The sequence below is a fragment of the Cherax quadricarinatus genome, chromosome 94, assembly GCF_038502225.1.
Source record: "Cherax quadricarinatus isolate ZL_2023a chromosome 94, ASM3850222v1, whole genome shotgun sequence".
Classification (NCBI taxonomy): Eukaryota; Metazoa; Arthropoda; class Malacostraca; order Decapoda; family Parastacidae; genus Cherax; species Cherax quadricarinatus.
The window spans coordinates 8267767-8290449 of NC_091385.1; the positions used below are offsets into that span (position 1 = coordinate 8267767).

Genomic DNA, 22683 nt, shown 5'->3' on the forward strand with positions numbered 1-22683 from the left:
TCCTTGTAAGTGCAGAACAATGTTCCAGCCTAGAAGGAGCAAGTGACAAGTAGAATTATCAATGGCTTGATTTCTTGTTTTAAAGGTTCTTATTACTGCTCCTGATGACACTGAAGGATATTACAATAATAATGATGGTATGTAATACCAACAGGTACATGAATGTATATTCTTTCTTTCTTTCAACACACTGGCCGTATCCCACCAAGGCAGGGTGGCCCAAAAGAAAAAACCAGTTTCTCCTTTCATATTTAGTAATATATACAGGAGAAGGGGTTACTAGCCCCTTGCTCCCAGCATTTTAGTAGCCTCTTACAACACGCATGGCTTATGGAGGAAGAATTCTGTTCCACTTCCCCACGGAGATAAGAGGAAATAAACAAGAACAAGAAAATAGAAGAAAACCCAGAGGGGTGTGTATATATGTTTGTACATGTATGTGTAGTGTGACCTAAGTGTAAGTAGAAGTAGCAAGACGTACCTGAAATCTTGCATGTTTATGAGACAGAAAAAAGGACACCAGCAATCCTACCATCATGTAAAACAATTACAGGCTTTCGTTTTACACTCACTTGGCAGGACGGTAGTACACCCCTGGGTGGTTATCTACCAACCTACTACCACAGGACGGTAGTACTTCCCTGGGTGGTTGCTGTCTACCAACCTACTACCTAGAATGAATGTATGTCTTCCTTTCTTTCAACACACCGGCCGTATCCCACCGAGGCGGGGTGGCCCAAAAGGAAAAACTAAAGTTTCTCCTTTTACATTTAGTAATATATACAGGAGAAGAGGTTACTAGCCCCTTGCTCCCGGCATTTTAGTCGCCTCTTACAACACGCATGGCTTACGGAGGAAGAATTCTGTTCCACTTCCCCATGGAGATAAGAGGAAATAAACAAGAATAAGAACTAGAAAGAAAATAGAAGAAAACCCAGAGGGGTGTGTATATATGTGCTTGTACATGTATGTGTAGTGTGACCTAAGTGTAAGTAGAAGTAGCAAGACGTACCTGAAATCTTGCATGTTCATGAGACAGAAAAAAGGACACCAGCAATCCTACCATCATGTAAAACAATTACAGGCTTTCGTTTTACACTCACTTGGCAGGACGGTAGTACATCCCTGGGTGGTTGCTGTCTACCAACCTACTACCTAGAATGAATGTATGTATGTTGGTATAATTACCGACAAACTGTTACAGCTTTGTCAAGCCACAATAAAATGTCACATTATTTGCACTTGTGTCCTTTTACTTTACAGGTACATGAATGAGACATGTGCAACAGTTAGGTATATTTCTGAAATGTTCCGAGTACAAAGTAGGCTTCTTCAGTCCAAGACTATCTTCACTTCTGAAATCTTTTGAGTACAAAATAATTTCTTCAGTGGAATACTGAGGTGACCAAATACAGAGACATTAGAAGCAGTGTAACGGTGATGTGATCAGTCTATCAGCCTGGAAGTAGTAGCACTGAGGGGTCAGTCCTTCAAAAACATGAGAATCATCTAGCTGTATAGTTTCTTCCATCCCCTTTAGAGAACAGAAGTACCAGGGGGAAACACAAAAATGACATTATATACTTAAGAGGCCTTGATGTAGTGGACAGTGATAACCTGTTCAACATGGGCATAGTTGGAGATTAATGACCAGCCTGGTTAACCAGGTTAGCACCAGAAAGATCTCGAACTCATCAAAGGTGTATTGAAGGTAAGTATTTCTTCAGCCTGGAAGTGGAATAGCCAGGATATAGTAATAGTCGAGGGAGAAAGCTTCACGTATAGCTTTAAAAGCAGGTATGACAGGGCCTAGGAGGCCCAGCAAACAGCAGGACATAGAATGAGACCTAAGAGGCACATGAGTTTCCCTGTCTCCTAATATAATGTTCATTTTTCCCCTATAATCTACCTTGACCATAATTATACTATTGTATTTGCTTTGGTCTGCTTGCATAAGGCAAGTCTAGGATCTTTCCTTAATTCATGGTATAACTTAACAAATCTTTGAGGACAATTGTGTTGCAGAGGTCTGAGCTTTGCTCAGACCTCTGCAACACAATTGGACAAGGTAAATTATAGGGGAAAAATAACATATTATTAGAAGACGGGAACTGACGTGCCCCTTAACCTTGGCAACCACAAACAGATGTAAGTGTACAGATAATCATACACACAAAATAATCCTCGAATTTTACAGGAAATAGGTACCACACCACCATTACAAAACAGAAAAAATTATTAGAAAAAGCTTTGAAAACGTTTCTAGGGACTCATCCTCAATGCCCGATGGAAAATAGCACAGAAAAAGTAATATGCCAGAAACATATAGATGATCCTGATCATAAGAGAACAAGTGTTACCTGAGGGTGAAGCTACTGCTTGTTCCAGAGCACTGACTTTCTTCTTCAAGCTAGCATTGTCTCGTTCCAAAGATTGTACATCATCCTGAAGGTTCCTGTTTGCTTGTTGTAATACACTCTGCAATAGAAAATTTCTATCAGTAATAAATAAGGAAGAGTATTTAATTTTTTAACACATCAGCTGTCTCTCACTGAGATAGGCGAGTCAACAAAAGAATAAATACATTCATGGTCATTTTTTCAATTGATGTCTTGCCTGACGCATACTGACATCACAGTCGAGAGGACTCGAAACCGAAACATCCTCACCCCTCTTTCAGAGCGACATCACGGTTCAGATAACTTTCCAAACTCCTCACCCCTCCTTCAGAGTGACGTGCTCAGACGTCTCCCCAAACCACAACATCCTGACTCATGGGATGAGTATGGTGTTTAAAAATCCATCATCATGAAGAGAGAATAAATGTAACTCACCAATTCAGTTACAGCAGCATTATAGTTCTGTCTGACATCTTTGAGTTTACTTCTTAGCAATGAAACATCATCCCTGAATTTCTTCTTATCATCTATTGTCTTGTTCAGTTCCCTAGACAAAACAAAGTTTAATTAAAGTTGTGCTCTGTGTAAGATGATGATTGCAAACAAACCACATTACGAATGGGGTTAGAACTCATGGCAAGTAAGTCTATACATGTAATATTTGCTCTCTTGATTATATTCAATAAAAATATACAGTGGACCCCCGCTTTACGATCAGCTCCCAATGCGACCAATTATGTAAGTGTATTTATGTAAGTGCGTTTGTACGTGTATGTTTGGGGGTCTGAAATGGACTAATCTAATTCACAATATTCCTTATGGTAACAAATTCATTCAGTAATGGCACCTGAACATACTTCTGGAATGAAATAATATCGTAAACCGGGGGTCCACTGTATCATGTTTCATGAAAGATGTAGATTAATTCTTCATGTTACTTACATTACTTGATATCCCTACTATATAGAATATAAAAACATATTTTATTTAGATCTATACATAGATAATTACAATAGTATTTACAGCCTCTCCTCACTTAATGGTGGGGTTCCATTCCTGAGAGTAGGTCGGTAAGCGAATTGGCCAGTATGCAAACTGGTCGTCAAGCGAGGAGCATACTATACTGGTAGTGGGTTTGTGAGGAGAGGCTGTTTATATAATAATGTTGGGAGAATTACCAACATCATGTTAGGTAAAAGGACACAAGTGCAACTAATACGATATTTTACTGTGGCAACGTTTCGCTCTCCAGCAGCTTTGTCAAGCCGTTCCTGGAAAGGAAAACATTGCCGCAATAAAATGCCACATTAGTTGCACATGCGTATTTTTACCAAAGAGTATTTGTTTAGTTGTGAAATTTAGATAAGGAAAAGTAATACACAAGACCCTTGAGAGGTTTGTGAGAGCACCTCACTAAGGTGTATCAAATTATCCTGACAGAAAGTGCTAAGTGTGCTATTGTCATTCAGCTTTACACAGATGGGATGAAATACACACATAACCCATACACAGAATAATTTTTAATTTCAGATCTTTATTACCATATTTTGCAGCTTATTAGATGCATTTTTTCTTCATAAAATGTCTCCAAAAACCACCCTGTGTCCTATAAACTGAAGCTCAGCAATAGGAGCTATAAGTTTAGGGTGAGGAGTGGGCTGTAGCTCTCCCGGTTACGTCCGATGCCGAGCCGTTGAAACTAAAATAAGTCTTATAAGCCGCGTATTATAACTCGCAAAATATGGTACATATCCCATACCCATCATGTGGGCGGTAGTCAAAAGTCTACAGAAGTACATAATGGGTCCAGGGACTGGGCTGCAAAGTTCTGATCGCTAAACAAGTTACAGTGATACATGTACAAACACATACACACTTATATGGCAGGTTAGGTTCCAGGCTACTGCCTTAAAGCAGAAATTGCCTTAAAGTGGAACACCAATTTTTTCACTTACAAATGCGTGAAAATCGCAGACAACAAATTTACACTAACTTTTATTAAGTTACTAATACAGCTAGGCATTAAAAACACTAAGTAAAATATACATACACAGTACATTCATTACTTACCTTCAAATATTTGTAGTCTTAAAATAGAACAAGAGGTGAGTAATACTTATTTGTAGGAAGTCAGGTGTAGGTAGCCCTGGCTCCCCATCCCAAACTTAAAATACAATATTTAAAGCAGCCCAGAGAAATAAAATACACATACAGTACACTCATTATTTACCTTAAAATATGTTCTAAGAAATGCCAGAAATATTAGTTCTCAATTACAATACAGTATTAGGTCCCTAAGTAAACACTACGATGACCTCCTTGCACTCTCGAGTCCCTAAAGACACCCTTGTCCTGTATTATTCTCATTGAAACCTGGCTTAAACAGGACAATAGATATATACCAAATGCCAGGATACAGGGTCTAAAGCCAGCAACGAACAACAAAATACCTTACATCCATGGACTGCTTGCAGAGGCAAATGCAATGTTCGCGGCTTTCACAGAGACCCACGAAATATGGATCCCAGGTTACAACCTATACAGATGTGACAGAGTGAACAGGCAAAAGGAAGGGGGGTTGGCCTGTATATCGCAGAGTCACTTGTTTGCACAGAACTGCTTAATGCCTCAAATGATGTGGAAGTTTTAGCAGTAAAGATCGAGAACCAAAACTTAGTCATCGTGGTAGTCTACAAGCCTCCAGATGCAACGTCCCAGTAATTCCAGGAACAGCTGTCAAAAATTGACCACTGTCTGGAAAATCTGCCAGTTCCTGCCCCCAACATCTTGCTCCTGTGGGATTTCAACTTGAGGTACCTAAAATGGAGGAATATAGCAAATAATGCTGTTGCAGTGATAACACCAGGAGGCAGCTCTGACGAGAACTCACACAAACACGAGCTTTTAAATCTCTGCACAAAATTCAACATAAACCAGCAAATAATAGAGCCTACTAGACTGGAGAATACACTAGACCTCATCTTCACTAGCAATGATGATCTGATACGAAATGTAATCATATCAAAAACAATATACTCAGATCACAACATAATCGAGGTTCAGACATGTATGCGCGGAGCCCCAGACTGACAAAATGAGATTAGTCACGAGGGAGCCTTCATCAAATTCAACTTCAATAACAAGAGCATAAAGTGGGACCAAGTAAATCAAGTCCTAAACGATATAAGCTGGGAAGATAGACTAAGCAACACAGACCCCAACTTATGCCAATAACAGATTAACTCGGTGGCACTCGATGTATGCTCAAGGCTTATTCCTTTAAGAAAAAGGAGGAGTAGATGTAAAATAAAAAGAGACAGGCGCTCCCTTTACAGGCGACGGAAAAGAATAACAGAGCGGCTAAAAGAGGCCAATATATATCTGAAATGCGTAGGGAGTCACTGGTCAGAGAAATAGCAAACATCGAACTTAAGCTAAAGGAATCTTACAGGAGTCAGGAATCGCGGGAAGAACTAAAAGCCATATTATTATTATTATAATCAAAAAGAAGCGCTAAGCCACAAGGGCTATACAGCCCTAAAAGCCATAAATGAAATCGAAAGAAACCCAAAGTATTTCTTTTCTTATGCCAAATCAAAGTCGAGAACAACATCCAGTATTGGGCCCCTACTTAAACAAGATGGGTCCTACACAGATGACAGCAAGGAAATGAGTGAGCTACAAGTCCCAATATGACTCAGTTTTTAGCAAGCCGCTAACCAGACTGAGAGTCGAAGATCAAAATGAATTTTTTATGAGAGAGCCACAGAATTTGGTTAACACAAGCCTATCTGATATTATCCTGACACCAAATGACTTCGAACAGGCGATAAATGACATGCCCATGCACTCTGCCCCAGGGCCAGACTCATGGAACTCTGTGTTCATCAAGAACTGCAAGAAGCCCCTATCACAAGTTTTTACCATCCTATGGAGAGGGAGCATGGACACGGGGGTCGTCCCACACTTACTAAAAACAACAGACATAGCCCCACTCCACAAAGGGGGCAGTAAAGCAATAGCAAAGAACTACAGACCGATAGCACTAACATTCCATATCATAAAAATTTTTGAAAGGGTCCTAAGAAGCAAGATCGCCACCCATCTAGATACCCATCAATTACACAACCCAGGGCAACATGGGTTTAGAGCAGGTCGCTCCTGTCTGTCTCAGCTACTGGATCACTACGACAAGGTCCTAGATGCACTAGAAGACAAAAAGAATGCAGATGTAATATATACAGACTTTGCAAAAGCCTTCGACAAGTATGACCATGGCGTAATAGTGCACTGCGTGATAAAGGAATAACAGGAAAAGTTGGTAGATGGATCTATAATTTCCTCACAAACAGAACACAAAGAGCAGTAGTCAACAGAGTAAAGTCTGAGGCGGCTACGGTGAATAGCTCTGTTCCACAAGGCACAGTACTCGCTCCCATCTTGTTTCTCATCTTCATAACTGACAGACAAGGATGTCAACCACAGCACGGTGTCTTCCTTTGCAGATGACACCCAAATCTGCATGACAGTGTCTTCCATTGCAGACACTGCACGGCTCCAGGCGGACATCAACCAAATCTTTCATTGGGCTGCAGAAAACAATATGAAGTTCAACGATGAGAAATTTCAATTACTCCGATATGGTAAACATGAGGAAATTAAAACTTCATCAGAGTACAAAACAAATTCCTTCCACAAAATAGAGCGAAAAACCAACGTCAAAGACCTGGGAGTGATCATGTCAGAGGATTTCACCCTCAAGGACCATAACATTGTATCAATCGCATCTGCTAGAAAAATGACAGGATGGATAATGAGAACCTTCAAAACTAGGGATGCCAAGCCCATGATGACACTCTTCAGGTTGCTTGTTCTATCTAGGCTGGAATATTGCTGCACACTAACAGCACCTTTCAAGGCAGGTGAAATTGCCAACCTAGAAAATGTACAGAGAACCTTCACGGCACGCATAACCGAGATAAAACACATCAATTACTGGGAGCGCTTGAAGTTTCTGAACCTGTACTCCCTGGAACGCAGGCGGGAGAGATACATGATTATATACACCTAGAAAATCCTAGGGGGACTAGTACCGAACTTGCACACGAAAATCACTCACAACAAATGCAAAAGACTCGGCAGACAATGCAACATCCCCCAATGAAAAGCAGGGGTGTCACTAGCACGTTAAGAGACAATACAATAAGTGTCAGGGGCCCAAGACTGTTCAACTGCTTCCCAGCATACATAAGGGGGATTACCAACAAACCCCTGGCAGTCTTCAAGCTGGCACTGGACAAGCACCTAAAGTCGGTACCTGACCAGCCGGGTTGTGGCTCGTACGATTGATTGTGTGCAGCCAGCAGTAACAGCCTGGTTGATCAGGTTCTGATCCACCAGGAGGCCTGGTCACAGACCAGGCAGCGGGGGCGTTGACCCCCGGAACTCTCTCCAGGTAAACTCCAGGTAATACACAGCAATCCACAATTGCAGACTATACCAAGTTGGGTATGGTATTGCCATCTATTACTCCAGTAAACTATTATGTTGTAACACCACTTGCTATAGTGATGAACATGGAGAATACATTTTTGCAAATTTAACTACAATTTAACTAAGACTCCTATTACAATTAGTGCCATTTACCGGATGCCTCATACAAACATACCTAATTTTACCAATAAATTCAAGACGCTAATCACAAACAACCAGGTGAACAAGCATCACCTTCTCCTAGCCGAAGACTGTAACATTAACCTTGGTCTAACAGACGACTCAAGGAAAGTCAGGTTGTAGGTGGCGCTTACTTCCCTCAGTGCTTTTAAAAATGGCTGAGACAGCAGACCAGGTCAGGCAGTCAACAACACGACACAACCCCCGATAAATGGAACTGAGGGGGATTTGGACAGATAAAACCACTGATTAAAACTTTCTGGTCCTGCCAGAATGGAAAGGAGTTAGAAGTGTAATAGGTGAAACCAGACTGTGAAGTGAGGCGGGAAAGGGAGTGTGAAATAAGGGGTTAACTGAAAGGGGTTTGTGAAGTTCAGGGAAAAGCGAGCAGTGAAGAGGGTGTTGAGGTAGAAAATTTACTAGTAATTCAGTGGTTATATGCTAAAGCAGATACTAGGGTTTGCTAGGTGACTGGAAAAGAGAAATAAATATTGTTGTATATGAGTAAAAGAGTGAAGAGTGAAAATGGCAGGCATTAGGGGGGGTACAGGCTGCCATAATTATACTTATCTTTCTCCTGTAATTCCATGAAGAAAGAAATCAGTCATGGGGGCTGGAAAAGGCAAATGGAGTAATAACACCCTGGACAGTAAAAGCCCAACAGACAATACAGCCATTATTATCATCTCAAACACCACCAAACAGGTGCATAACACTGCACTAAAGTACACAAGAAAAACAGAAAAGGCACCTTGTGTAAAATGTGTAAGGGGTGGGTGCATGAGGGATGCATGTACAATTATAGTAACGGTGCCAGAATTCATTTTGTGTGTAACAAATGCACTTTGGCACAGTTACCCTTTAGCAATGATGACATTGATTTACCTAATTTTAATACAAATGACCCCTTGCCATATATTGATGATTATAATTGTTTTATGAAAACAGGCGTTCACTTTATTCATGTCAATGCAAGATCGCTTTTTCCAAAATTGGCAGAATTTAGGATTCTAGCTAATAGAACTAGGGTGGCAGTTATATCCATCTCTGAATCCTGGTTGGATGATACGGTGACTGACGACGAGGTCAAAATACAGTGGACCCCCGCATAACGATCACCTCCCAATGCAACCAATTATGTAAGTGTATTTATGTAAGTGCGTTTGTACGTGTATGTTTGGGGGTCTGAAATGGACTAATCTACTTCTCAATATTCCTTATGGGAACAAATTCGGTCAGTACTGGCACCTGAACATACTTCTGGAATGAAAAAATATCGTTAACCGGGGGTCCACTGTAGAAGGTTACAATATAAAACGCTTAGACAGGAACAGAAAGGGTGGTGGGGTATGTGCCTACATTAGAAATGACTTGGCTTACAACCCAATACCTGATTTAAATAACAATAAACTGGAGATTCTATGGTTTGAAGTGCTGCTTCCCAAGACTAAACCCATCTTAGTAGGAACTAGTTACCGCCCTCCCACCCAGGACCAGTTCTTAGAAGACTTTTCTAGAGTACTGTCCAGACTTGAAAACAATTGCGAGACAATAATACTGGGCGACTTCAATATCTGTTTTCAGCAGCAAAGTAACAGGCTATGCAAAAGGTATAAGCAAATTCTAGGTTTAAATAGTTAGTTACACTTAACTAATTAATACACCAACCTGGATCTCACAGTTCTCAGCCACCCTAATTGACCACATACTCTGTAACTGCTCTAAGAACATTAGTCAGTCAGGCGTCATTACCACAGGCCTTAGTGATCATTTCAACATTTACTGCACCAGGAAAATCACTACGGATAGGATAGGCTTACACAGGACAATAAAAATGAGGTCAACTAGAAACTACAGTAAAGAAACACTGGTAAATAGGTTACACATTTGTGACTGGACAGAGATAACAAGTTGCACGGACATAAACGATGCCTGGGAAAAATTCAAAACAATGTTCACTACCATCCTTGATAATATTGCACCAGTTGAAGAGGTTAGGATTAAACGAAGAACTGAACCCTGGATGACTACTGAGATATTAGGTAATATGAAATTCAGAGACCAGCTGCTAAAAAGATTTAAAGCAAAGAGACAGGATATTGCAGCACTAAATGAATTCCAAAGAGTGAGGAACAGAGTGCAGAGACTTATAAAAGGAGCAAAGGCAAAGCACGATTGCTCAAAAATTGAAGAGTATAAGCATAACCCCAGAAAGCTCTGGCAACAACTAAAACAGTTGGGGTATAGCCATAAGCCAGTAGATAGGTCTAACATAGTACTCACTATCAATAATGAGGTATGCCACGAAACATATAAGGTGGCAAATTGTTTTAATTCCTACTACACATCTGTTGCATCAACACTAGTAAACTACCAGCTGCATCAAATACCTTTAACAAAGACTCTGTTAAGTTTCAAACATACTATACCAATAAAGGGGTAACCCCAAACATTTGTCAACTAATAAGCATATCTCATGACTTTATTCAAAAAGAACTAAGCAGGTTAAACCCAACTAAGAGCACTGGCCCGGATAACATCCCGTCTAAGTTCCTAAAAGATGGTGCTTCTGAACTGTCAATCGCTATTGCTCACATAATAAATCTGTGAATCACCACTATACCGTACCGGAGGGGTTCAAGGAGGCCAGATTTACTCCTATCTTCAAGAAAAATAGTAGGTCTGATGTAAGCAACCATAGCCCTGTTAGTATACTCATTATAATATCCAAAATTCTAGAGAGGGTGGTGTACTGTCAAGTAGTTAAGTACCTTAATGACAACAACATTCTCCATAGCTATCAATCGGACTTTAGAAGATCCTACTCAACCAACACCTCCCTAATTAATCTGATGGATTATCCGAAAACTGAAATGTCAATGGGGAACCTCATAGGTATGGTAACCTTAGACCTGCAAAAGGCCTTCGATACTGTCAACCACAATATATAATGTAAGAAACTTCAAGCTATCGATATAGGTTCTGTAGATTGGTTTAAGTCCTACCTCAGCAACAGGAGACAAATTGTCAATATCAACAAAACGGAATCATAACCCCTGCCAATAGCATGTGGAGTTCCCCAAGGTAGTATTCTGGGTCCCTTATTATTCTTATGCTATGTCAATGACATGCCTATCAGCGTCAAGTGCAAACTCCTACTGTATGTAGATGACAGTGCTCTGTTAGTGTCAGGTAAAGACCCACAAGATATAGCTAATGTATTAACACTGACTCTGGAGTCCTGCAGCAAATGGTTGGTAGACAACAAACTATCATTACACCTCGGGAAAACTGAAGCCATTCTCTTTGGCACGAAACATAAACTGAGAAGGGTAAATAATTTTAATGTCCAGTGTAATGGGGAGCCCATCAATTTGGTTTCATCAGTAAAATATCTGGGAATCCCCTTTTACCCATGCATGCCAGGAGAATTGATAGGGAACAGTGTAGTAAAGAAAACGAATGCCAGACTGAAGTTCCTCTATAGACAAGCACAGTGTCTACTCACTGAGGCTCTCAGGACCCTATGTCTAGCCCTTATACAGTGTCATATGGATTATGCTTGCTCTTCATGGTACTCTGCCTTGACAAAAAAAAACTGAAAGATAGACTGCAAATCACCCAGAACAAAATTGTAAGATTCATCCTGGGCTTGGGTCCAAGAGAGCATGAAGGCCAGAATGAATTACAACAGTTGGATATGCTGAATGTTGAAGACAGAGTAAAACAACTGAAGCTAAATCATGTTTATAAAATTGCTCACAAACAGTGTCCAGAATATCTTGCTGTCAATTTTGTCAAGGTTGGGAACCAAAGCAATCATAGTACTAGGGGGAGAAAGCACAACTTTGTAGTACCCACAGTCAGTGGCCAGGCTTCAAACACCTTTTATTATACAGCAATAAAGGAATGGAACAGACTACCCACACATGTCAAAGCCAGTCATAGCATGAACCAGTTCAAGAAGAGTGCCAAAAGGTGTCTGATAAATGTAGCTACAGAAAGGGAGGGGAATGATTTTTTATTTTTTTAGCTAACATACGTGTAAATTTTACCTTATTCCTAGTAATGACCCTCGTATTGTAGATAGTCTTAATGACCCTCGTGTAGTAGATAGTCTTTTTAGTATAATAATAAATTATCTTCATTACAGAATAATAAGAAAATATTATAACCTTTATATTATAATAACAAGGTAAAAGGACCACAATGGAAATAAGTCTCTCTGTCTGACTTTTTTGGGCTATCCCAGGTTCTCTACACATATGCTGCTATGTATGATAATCTATGTAACTGTATTTGTGTATACCTGAATAAACTTACTTACCAACCAGTAATAGATTTCACCAACAATGTGAACAACACACTACTCATACCAACTATAACAAAACCAACCGGGCTGAGACATGTGCAACCATAACTGAACATATATGGACTAATATACTAGCTCCCCTTAAATGAGGGACAGCACTAGTGACCATTACCCCACCTTCCTCTAAACAAACATTGGTAAACAACCATTGGAATACAACAAGGTCTCTTTTAGACTTCATGACAAGGCCTCAATAAGTAACTTCACAACAGAGCTAGGTACAATCGACTGGCCTACAGAATTCTCCGAGGCTAACGGTATCAATGATTGGATAGATATATTTCTAAACAGACTACTTATACTATATAACAAACATTGTCCCATAAAAATGAAACAGATTACAAACAAACAGCTCGGCTGCCCATGGCTAACCAACAGCATACTAAGATCCAGTGATAAGAAACATCAGTATGAAAAACAACATAGACAGGACTTAATAAACAGAGTTATTGTCAAACAATATGCATCAGTTCTCACCAACCTAATAAGAAAGGCTAAGCAACTGTACTACTCCAGTAGATTCACTGAAACAAGAGGAGATATAAAAAAGACCTGGAAGACACTCTCTCATATTCTAGGCACCGCAAACTAAGAAAAACTAGGGATATTGTCCTAACTAAACTGAATAAAGCCCAACAGCAGCCTATTGATACAGTTAACGAGATAAATGATTTTTTTTCAACCATAGGATCAAATGTCTCTTCTAGGTGGTAGGTTGGTAGACAGCAACCGCCCAGGGAGGTACTATCGTCCTGCCAAGTGAGTGTAAAATGGAAACCTGTAATTGTTTTACATGATGGTAAGGTTGCTGGTGTCTTTTTTCCATCTCATAAACATGCAAGATTTCAGGTACGTCTTGCTACTTCTACTTACACTTAGGTCACACTACACATACATGTACAAGCATATATATACACACACCCCTCTGGGTTTTCTTCTATTTTCTTTCTAGTTCTTGTTCTTGTTTATTTCCTCTTATCTCCATGGTGAAGTGGAACAGAATTCTTCCTCCCTAAGCCATGCGTGTTGTAAAAGGCGACTAAATGCCAGGAGCAAGAGGCTAGTAACCCCTTCTCCTGTATATATTACTAAATTTGAAAGGAGAAACTTTTGTTTTTCCTTTTGGGCCACCGCACCTCAGTGGGATACGGCTGGTACGTTCAAAGAAAAGAAGGATCAAATCTCGCCAGTAAAATCCCAAGTACTACCAATGCCCAAGCAAATACGTACTTACATGGGAATTTCCCATCCTCCATCTATCTTGCACCAACCAAGCCCACATGTCACTGATTATTAAAACACTTAAAAATAAATCAGGAAATCTGGCTCAAGTTCCTCCATTATTGTACAAACGAGCAGCTCATGTTCTCTCATTTGCTATTTCATTACTCTTTAACAAATCACTAGAAACCAGCACTTTCCCGGCACTACTCAAGATAGCCAGGGTCACACCAATACACGAAGGTGGTGACCCCACAGATGTAAACAACTACAGGCCAATTTCAAACTTACCATTGCTATCCAAAATTCAATTCAATTCAAGTTTATTCTCTATAAGGGTTACAATGTGGAGTTTACAGGTTTTGGGTATTGTGTGGTTTACATGTTATAAAAGGAGGGGTGTTAATGTTGCAGTTTAAAAACTGTAGTGTAAAGCACCCTTCTGGCAAGACAGTGATGGAGTGAATGATGGTGAAAGTTTTTCTTTTTCGGGCCACCCTGCCTTGGTGGGAATCGGCCAGTGTGATAATAATAATAATAATAATAATAATAATAATAATAATAATAATAAAAAAAAAAAATACTAATTACAGAGACACTTATACACGAGAGATTATATTCCTTTATATTAGCGCAAAGCATCCTCAACCCCTGCCAATTTGGCTTCAGAAAAAACAAAAGCACAAACAACAACTGTGAAAATGCTAGACCTGTTTTACACTGCACTTGAAAAAAAATGCATTTCCATTAGGACTCTTTATTGACCTAAGGAAAGCATTTGATACAGTAGACCACAGCATCCTACTCCACAAACTTGAGCATTAGGGCATAAGAGGCCACGCACTTACATATTTCAAATCCTACCTAACAAACAGGCAGCAATACGTCACTATTAAAGACACAATCTCATCAATAAGACCACTGGATAATGGAGTTCCACAGGGAAGTGTCTTTGATCCTCTGCTCTTCCTTTTATACATCAATGATCTACCTACTGTTTCACAACATTTTAAGCCATTAACAAAACAACATATGTCATCTCCCACCCTAATCTTGCCTCACTTAACACTATTGTTAACAAAGAACTAGTAAAAATATCGACCTGGATGACTGCTAATAAACTTACACTTAATACTGACAAAACCTTCTACATTCTGTTTGGGAACAGAACAGGTGCTGCCCAGCTGAACATAATGATTGACAACACTCCTATTGCTAGACATAATGAGGACAAATTCCTGGGCCTGCACCTTGACAGCAACCTGAAATTCAACACTCGTATCCAACAAATAACAAAAGAAGTATCCAAAACAGTTGGGATCCTCTCCAAGATAGTTAATACGTTATCACAATCAGCCCTGCTCACACTATACTATTCACTCATCTACCCCTACCTCACCTATGCTATTTGTGCATGGGGATCAACAGCAGCAACTCACCTAAAGCCTAACAGAAAGCCGCAGTAAGAATTATCATGCAATCCAATGCAAGACAGCATATACCCACACTCTTCTAAGACCTGAACCTACTCACTGTACAGAACATTCACACCTACTATTGTGCAATCTACACTTACAGAACCATAAACTCTAATTTTAACCCAGAACAAACAATTTCTTGATAGTTGCAACAGGACCCATAGACACGACACCAGACACAAAAATCTCCACGACATTCCCCGCGTCCAGCTAAACCCATACAAAAATTCTATGTACATAAAAGGGCCTAGAACCTGGAACTCCCTGCCTGAAAACTCTAGAACCACAGACTCTACCACCATTTTCAAAACTACGGTCAAAAAACATCTCACCTCCATAACACACCCCATCATCAGCTAACCAAATGAAAACCAGCCAATTCTCTTTTTTATATCACGAACACATCCAAATAATATAGACTTATCGTTATCTGTAATTCTCCCATAATTTCCACCTACACCCACCCAAAGGACTGTAAACATGCAATTCCTAATATAGCTATTGCCTAATAAATCTTATGTTATTCTTATTAAATCTTACGTTAATCCTAAATTTGTCTAAGATACTCCTCCAGTATGGGTTCAATAGAAACAATGTATCATGCCAAGACAAATCAAATCCCATTACTCAATCTACCATTTGTACTAATATTAAATGATTTGACTACCTAACTATTTTAAACCTATTTATGTATGTACCTAACTGAGAATGTATCTAATAAAGTGCCTAATAATATGTTCAAATGTACTTCTCAAATACGTATCTTTCTTTCAACACACCGGCCGTATCCCACCGAGGCGGGGCGGCCCAAAAGGAAAAACGAAAGTTTCGCCTTTTACATTTAGTAATATACACAAGAGAAGGGGTTACTAGCCCCTTGCTCCCGGCATTTTAGTCGCCTCTTACAACACGCATGGCTTACGGAGGAAGAATTCTATTCCACTTCCCCATGGAGATAAGAGGAAATAAACAAGAACAAGAACTAGAAAGAAAATAGAAGAAAACCCAGAGGGGTGTGTGTATATATGCTTGTACATGTAAGTGTAGTGTGACCTAAGTGAAAGTAGAAGTAACAAGACGTACCTGAAATCTTGCATATTTATGAGACAGAAAAAAGGACACCAGCAATCCTACCATCATGTTAAACAATTACAGGCTTTTGTTTTACACTCACTTGGCAGGACGGTAGTACCTCCCTGGGTGGTTATCTACCAACCTACTACCACAGGACGGTAGTACTTCCCTGGGTGGTTGTTGTCTACCAACCTATTACCTAGAACTACTCAAATATGACCTACATCAAAATAGCGTAAGAATTAGTATTAGTCTGCCCCTAGTGCCTAAGCACGATAGTGGCCATCTTTTTAACTTGAATCTTTTAACATGTAAACTACACATTGTAAGCTTAACAAGGAAATAAATAGTACTTGTAATGTAGAATGAGAGGTGAGTAGCAATTATTTGTAGGAGGTCAGGTGTAGGTAGCCAGTAGAAGTAGGTATGTAGTCCACCTGGGCTACATAGCTAAATGATATTTAATGTAGCCAGAGCCATTTTATTACCATCAACTTACCTTGCTCACCAAATTTAATTGTTTCAAACTACCACCTTTACATGCCATCATGAATGAAGGGAGAAGCAATGAATAATTCATGCCGAGAATTGTAGTAGAATAGGCAGTAGGTTGGTAGACAGCAACCACCCAGGGAAGTACTACCGTCCTGCCAGACGACTGTGAAACAGAAACCTGTAACTGTTATACATGATGGTAGGATTGCTGGTGTCTTTTTCTGTCTCATAAACACGCTAGATAACAGGGATATTCTGCTACTCCTACTTACACTTTGATCACACTTCACAGACACGCACATGCATATATATATACATACATCTAGGTTTTTCTCCTTTTTCTTAATAGCAATTGTTCTTCTTTATTTCTTCTATTGTCCATGGGGAAGTGGAAAAGAATCTTTCCTCCGTAAGCCATGCGTGTCGTATGAGGCGACTAAAATGCCGAGAGCGATGGGCTAGTAACCCCTTCTCCTGTAAACATTTACTAAAAAAAGAGAAGAAAAACTTTATAAAACTGGGATGTTTGAATGTGCGTGGATGTAGTGCGGATGACAAGAAACAGATGATTGCTGATGTTATGAATGAAAAGAAGTTGGATGTCATGGCCCTAAGCGAAACGAAGCTGTAGGGGGTAGGGGAGTTTCGGTGGGGAGAAATAAATGGGATTAAATCTGGAGTATCTGAGAGAGTTAGAGCTAAGGAAGGGGTAGCAATAATGTTGAAGGATCAGTTATGGAAGGAGAAAAGAGAATATGAATGTGTAAATTCAAGGATTACGTGGATTAAAGTAAAGGTTGGATGCTAAAAGCGGGTCATAATAAGCGTGTATGCACCTGGAGAAGAGAGGAATGTAGAGGAGAGAGAGAGAGATTTTGGGAGATGTTAAGTGTATATATAGGAACCTTTGAACCAAGTGAGAGAGTAATTGTGGTAGGGGACCTGAATGCTAAAGTAGGAGAAACTTTTAGAGAGGGTGTGGTAGGTAAGTTTGGGGTGCCAGGTGTAAATGATAATGGGAGCCCTTTGATTGAACTTTGTATACAAAGGGGATTAGTTATAAGTAATACATATTTTAAGAAAAAGAGGATAAATAAGTACACAAGATATGATGTAGGGCGAAATGACAGTAGTTTGTTGGATTATGTATTGGGAGATAAAAAACTGTTGAGTAGACTTCAGGATGTCCATGCTTATAGAGCGGCCACAGAAATATCAGATCACTTTTTAGTTGAGAGTGAGAGTAAAAGGTAGATGGGATACAAGGAGAATAGAAGCATCAGGTAAGAGAGGGCGGAATGTTTATAAACTTAAAGAGGAGGCAGTTAGGGTAAGATATAAACAACTATTGGAGGATAGATGGGTTAATGAGAGCATAGGCAATGGGGTTGAAGAGGTATGGGGTAGGTTTAAAAATGTAGTGTCAGAGTGTTCAGCAGAAGTTTGTGGTTACAGGAAAGTGGGTGCGGGAGGGAAGAGGAGTGATTGGTGGAATGATGATGTAAAGAGAGTAGTAAGGGAGAAAAAGTTAGCATAAGAGAAGTTTTTACAAAGTAGAAGTGATGCAAGGAGGGAAGAGTATATGGAGAAAAAGAGAGAGGTTAAGAGAGTGGTGAAGCAATGTAAAAAGAGAGCAAATGAGAGAGTGGGTAAGATGTTATCAACAAATTTTGTTGAAAATAAGAAAAAGTTTTGGAGTGAGATTAACAAGTTAAGGAAGCCTAGAGAACAAATAGATCTGTCAGTTAAAAATAGGAGAGGAGAGTTATTAAATGGAGAGTTAGAGGTATTGGGAAGATGGAGGGAATATTTTGAGAAATTATTAAATGTTGAAGAAGATAGGGAAGCTGTGATTTCATGTACAGGGCAAGGAGGAATAACATCTTGTAGGAGTGAGGAAGAGCCAGTTGTGAGTGTAGGGGAAGTTCGTGAGGCAGTAGGTAACATGAAAAGGGGTAAGGCAGCTGGGATTGATGGGATAAAGATAGAAATGTTAAAAGCAGGCGGGGATATAGTTTTGGAGTGGTTGGTGCAATTATTTAATAAATGTATGGAAGAGGGTAAGGTACCTAAGGATTGGCAGAGAGCATGCATAGTTCCTTTGTATAAAGGCAAAGGGGACAAAAGAGAGTGCAAAAATTATAGGGGAAGAAGTCTTGAGTAAAAGGTAGTAGGACAGCAACCACCCAGGGAGGTACTACCGTCCTGCCAAGTGAGTGTAAAACAAAAGCCTGTAATTGTTTTACATGATGGTAGGATTGCTGGTGTCCTTTTTCCTGTCTCATGAGCATGCAAGATTTCAGGTACGTCTTGCTACTTCTACTTACACTTAGGTCACACTACACATACATGTACAAGCACATATATACACACCCCTCTGGGTTTTCTATTTTCTTTCTAGTTCATATTCTTGTTTATTTCCTCTTTATCTCCATGGGGAAGTGGAACAGAATTCTTCCTCCATAAGCCATGCGTGTTGTAAGAGGTGACTAAAATGCCGGGAGCAAGGGGCTAGTAACCCCTTCTCTTGTGTATATTACTAAATGTAAAAGGAGAAACTTTTGTTTCCTTTTGGGCCACCCTGCCTCGGTGGGATACGGCCGGTGTGTTAAAAGAAAGAAGAAAAGAAGAAGAAGTCTGTTGAGTTAAAGGTAGTAGGATGGTAGACAGCAACCACCCAGGGAGGTTCTACCATCCTGCCAAGTGAGTGTAAAACGAAAACCTGTAATTGTTTTACATGATGGTAGGATTGCTGTTGTCTTTTGTCTGTCTCATAAATATGCAAGATTACAGGTACGTCTTGCTACTTCTACTTACACTTAGGTCACACTACACATACGTGTACAAGCATCTATATATATACACACCCCTCTGGGTTTTCTGCTATTTTCTTTCTAGTTCTTGTTCTTGTTTATTTCCTCTTATCTCCACGGGAAAGTGGAACAGAATTCTTCCTCCATAAGCCATGCATGTTGCAAGAGGTGACTAAAATGCCAGGAGCAAGGGGCTAGTAACCCCTTCTCTTGTGTATATTACTAAATGTACAAGAGAAACTTTCGTTTCTCCTTTTGGGCCACCCCGCCTCGGTGGGATACGGCCAGTGTGTTGAAAGAAAGAAAAGTCTGTTGAGTATACCTGGTAAAGTGTATGGTTGAGTTATTATTGAAAGACTTAAGAGTAAGACGGAGAATAGGATAGCAGATGAACAAGGAGGCTTTAGGAAAGGTAGAGGGTGTGTGTGTGTGTAGACCAGGTGTTTACAGTGAAACATATAAGTGAACAGTATTTAGATAAGGCTAAAGAGGTTTTTGTGGCATTTATGGATTTGGAAAAGGCGTATGACAGGGTGGATAGGGGGGCAATGTGGCAGATGTTGCAGGTGTATGGTATAGGAGGTAAGCTACTGAAAGCAGTGATGAGTTTTTACAAGGATAGTGAGGCTCAAGTTAGAGTATGTAGGAAAGAGGGAGATTATTTCCCAGTAAAAGTAGGCCTTAGACAAGGATGTGTGATGTCACTGCGGTTGTTCAATATATTTGTAGATGGGGTTGTAAGAGAAGTAAATGCGAGGGTCTTGGCAAGAGGCGTGGAGTTAAAAGATAAAGAATCACACAAAGTGGGAGTTGTCACAGTTGCTCTTTGCTGATGATACTGTGCTCTTGGGAGATTCTGAAGAGAAGTTGCAGAGGTTGGTGGATGAATTTGGTAGGAGATGTAAAAGAAGAAAATTAAAATTGAATACAGGAAAGAGTAAGGTTATGAGGATAACAAAAAGATTAGGTGATGAAAGATTGGATATCAGATTGGAGGGAGAGAGAATGGAGGAGGTGAATGTATTCAGATATTTGGGAGTGGACGTGTCAGCGGATGGGTCTATGAAAGATGAGGTGAATCATAGAATTGATGAGGGGAAAAGGGTGAGTTGTACACTTAGGAGTCTGTGGAGACAAAGAACTTTGTCCTTGGAGGCAAAGAGGGGAATGTATGAGAGTATAGTTTTATCAACGCTCTTATATGGGTGTGAAGCATGGGTGATGAATGTTGCAGCTAGGAGAAGGCTGGAGGCAGTGGAGATGTCATGTCTGAGGGCAATGTGTGGTGTGAATATAATGCAGAGAATTCGTAGTTTGGAAGTTAGGAGGAGGTGCGGGATTACCAAAACTGTTGTCCAGAGGGCTGAGGAGGGGTTGTTGAGGTGGTTCGGACATGTGGAGAGAATGGAGTGAAACAGAATAACTTCAAGAGTGTATCAGTCTGTAGTGGAAGGAAGGCGGGGTAGGGGTCGGCCTAGGAAAGGTTGGAGGGAGGGGGTAAAGGAGGTTTTGTGTGCGAGGGGCTTGGACTTCCAGCAGGCATGCGTGAGCGTGTTTGATAGGAGTGAATGGAGACAAATGGTTTTTAATACTTGACGTGCTGTTGGAGTGTGAGCAAAGTAACATTTATGAAGGGGTTCAGGGAAACCGGCAGGCCGGACTTGAGTCCTGGAGATGGGAAGTACAGTGCCTGCACTCTGAAGGAGGGGTGTTAATGTTGCAGTTTAAAAACTGTAGTGTAAAGCACCCTTCTGGCAAGACAGTGATGGAGTGAATGATGGTGAAAGTTTTTCTTTTTCGGGCCACCCTTCCTTGGTGGGAATCGGCCAGTGTGTTAATAAAAAATAATAAAAATAATTGTAAACAAAAGCGGAGTGTGAAGGGGAGTGACTGGGCCAAATGCAGATTCATACGTTTTCTCTAGCGCTGGACCAGAGAAAACGTAATTTTTTCCCTCCGCCCAGTTTCCACACCTCCATAGCATATAAACATAGCATGTTTATATGCTATGTAATGTGTTTCTTATATAATTTTGAAGAAAATATCATAGATGGATTAATGAAAATGTCTATATTAATGTAAAATAAGACATTTAATGTGCCCAAGAGGGATTATTATTATGTACTATTAGCATTACTATAACATTAAGACTAGAGGGGCACTCTTAGTGATTTTCATGTGTACCTGTACACCAGCACAGTGTGTAAGAATATTTAGGTACAGGTACACATAAGTATTATTATCAGAGTAAATATAAAATATGCAATAGCTTTAAAACACTTGAAATTTTGGAAAGTTTCCAGACATAATAGAGAGATGTGTTCACAGAGAATGTAAACAAACTAGGTGGGGCACGCTGTATTAGAAAGACAGTTAGCCGTATAGCGAGTTTTGGTCATAATTTGAAAACACCGTATTAGCAGAACTCCACAAGGCAAAACGCCGTAAAGCGGGGCCCAACTGTATTTACATGTTTATATCTGGTTACAAGTATAATGAGCTATTTATGAATACACATGAGAGTGAAATGTCATCCTGAGTCTCATTCTCCTATGTGCGGGTTGTTTGTGTACTGTTCCAATCATGAAATTGTGACTTTATTCTTTCTGGGGTGAAATATCAGAAAGCTGTTTTATGAAGCTCCTCTACAGAGTGATTTTCTTTTGTAAATGTGATTTACAACATAGCACCAAAACTGAGTAACACATACCATGAATACCTTTCCTTTTACTATAAAATTCTGAATGTTCTTTTTTCAATCTCACTTACAATAAAAAATCACAATATACAGAGGAGTTTTATAAGAGAGCTTAGAGTACAAAGAAAGAAGTGGAAGACAAGCCACAGGGGGGATGGAAACCCTCAGTTCGAGACCCCGCACGTGTCATCAGGATTGAGGTGGACTGAGGGGAAGTTCTCCCATGGCTTGTCTTGCATTGTAAAGATCCTTGCCTATTTACGTTTGTGTTGTATAAAGTTAAGAAGTAATGGAGGAAGGCCACTGGGAAAGAAAAAAGCACACTGCACAACCAGCTTCTGTCTGGACAACATGTTGACTAGCTTTTTACCAAGTAATGACTTGATAACTTATGTCTTGTCTCTGCTATTGTCTTCAGTATTCTACTAAACTCAAGGAAATAACAATGGCAAAAAAGACT

General features: G+C 40.0%; 1 protein-coding gene across 5 annotated transcripts in view; it reads right to left on the bottom strand.

Annotated features, from left to right (window-relative positions):
* Positions 1-22683, bottom strand: part of LOC128700897 (E3 ubiquitin-protein ligase TRAIP) — a 554710-nt gene that overhangs the window by 34925 nt on the left and 497102 nt on the right. For all 5 annotated transcript variants that reach the window (XM_070104756.1, XM_070104753.1, XM_070104752.1 and 2 more), the window contains exons 7-8: positions 2835-2946; positions 2361-2478 (exon numbers count right to left, since the gene is read on the bottom strand). In XM_070104756.1, the coding sequence (XP_069960857.1) occupies positions 2361-2478; positions 2835-2946 (230 nt within the window). The remainder of the gene's footprint in view (positions 1-2360; positions 2479-2834; positions 2947-22683) is intronic.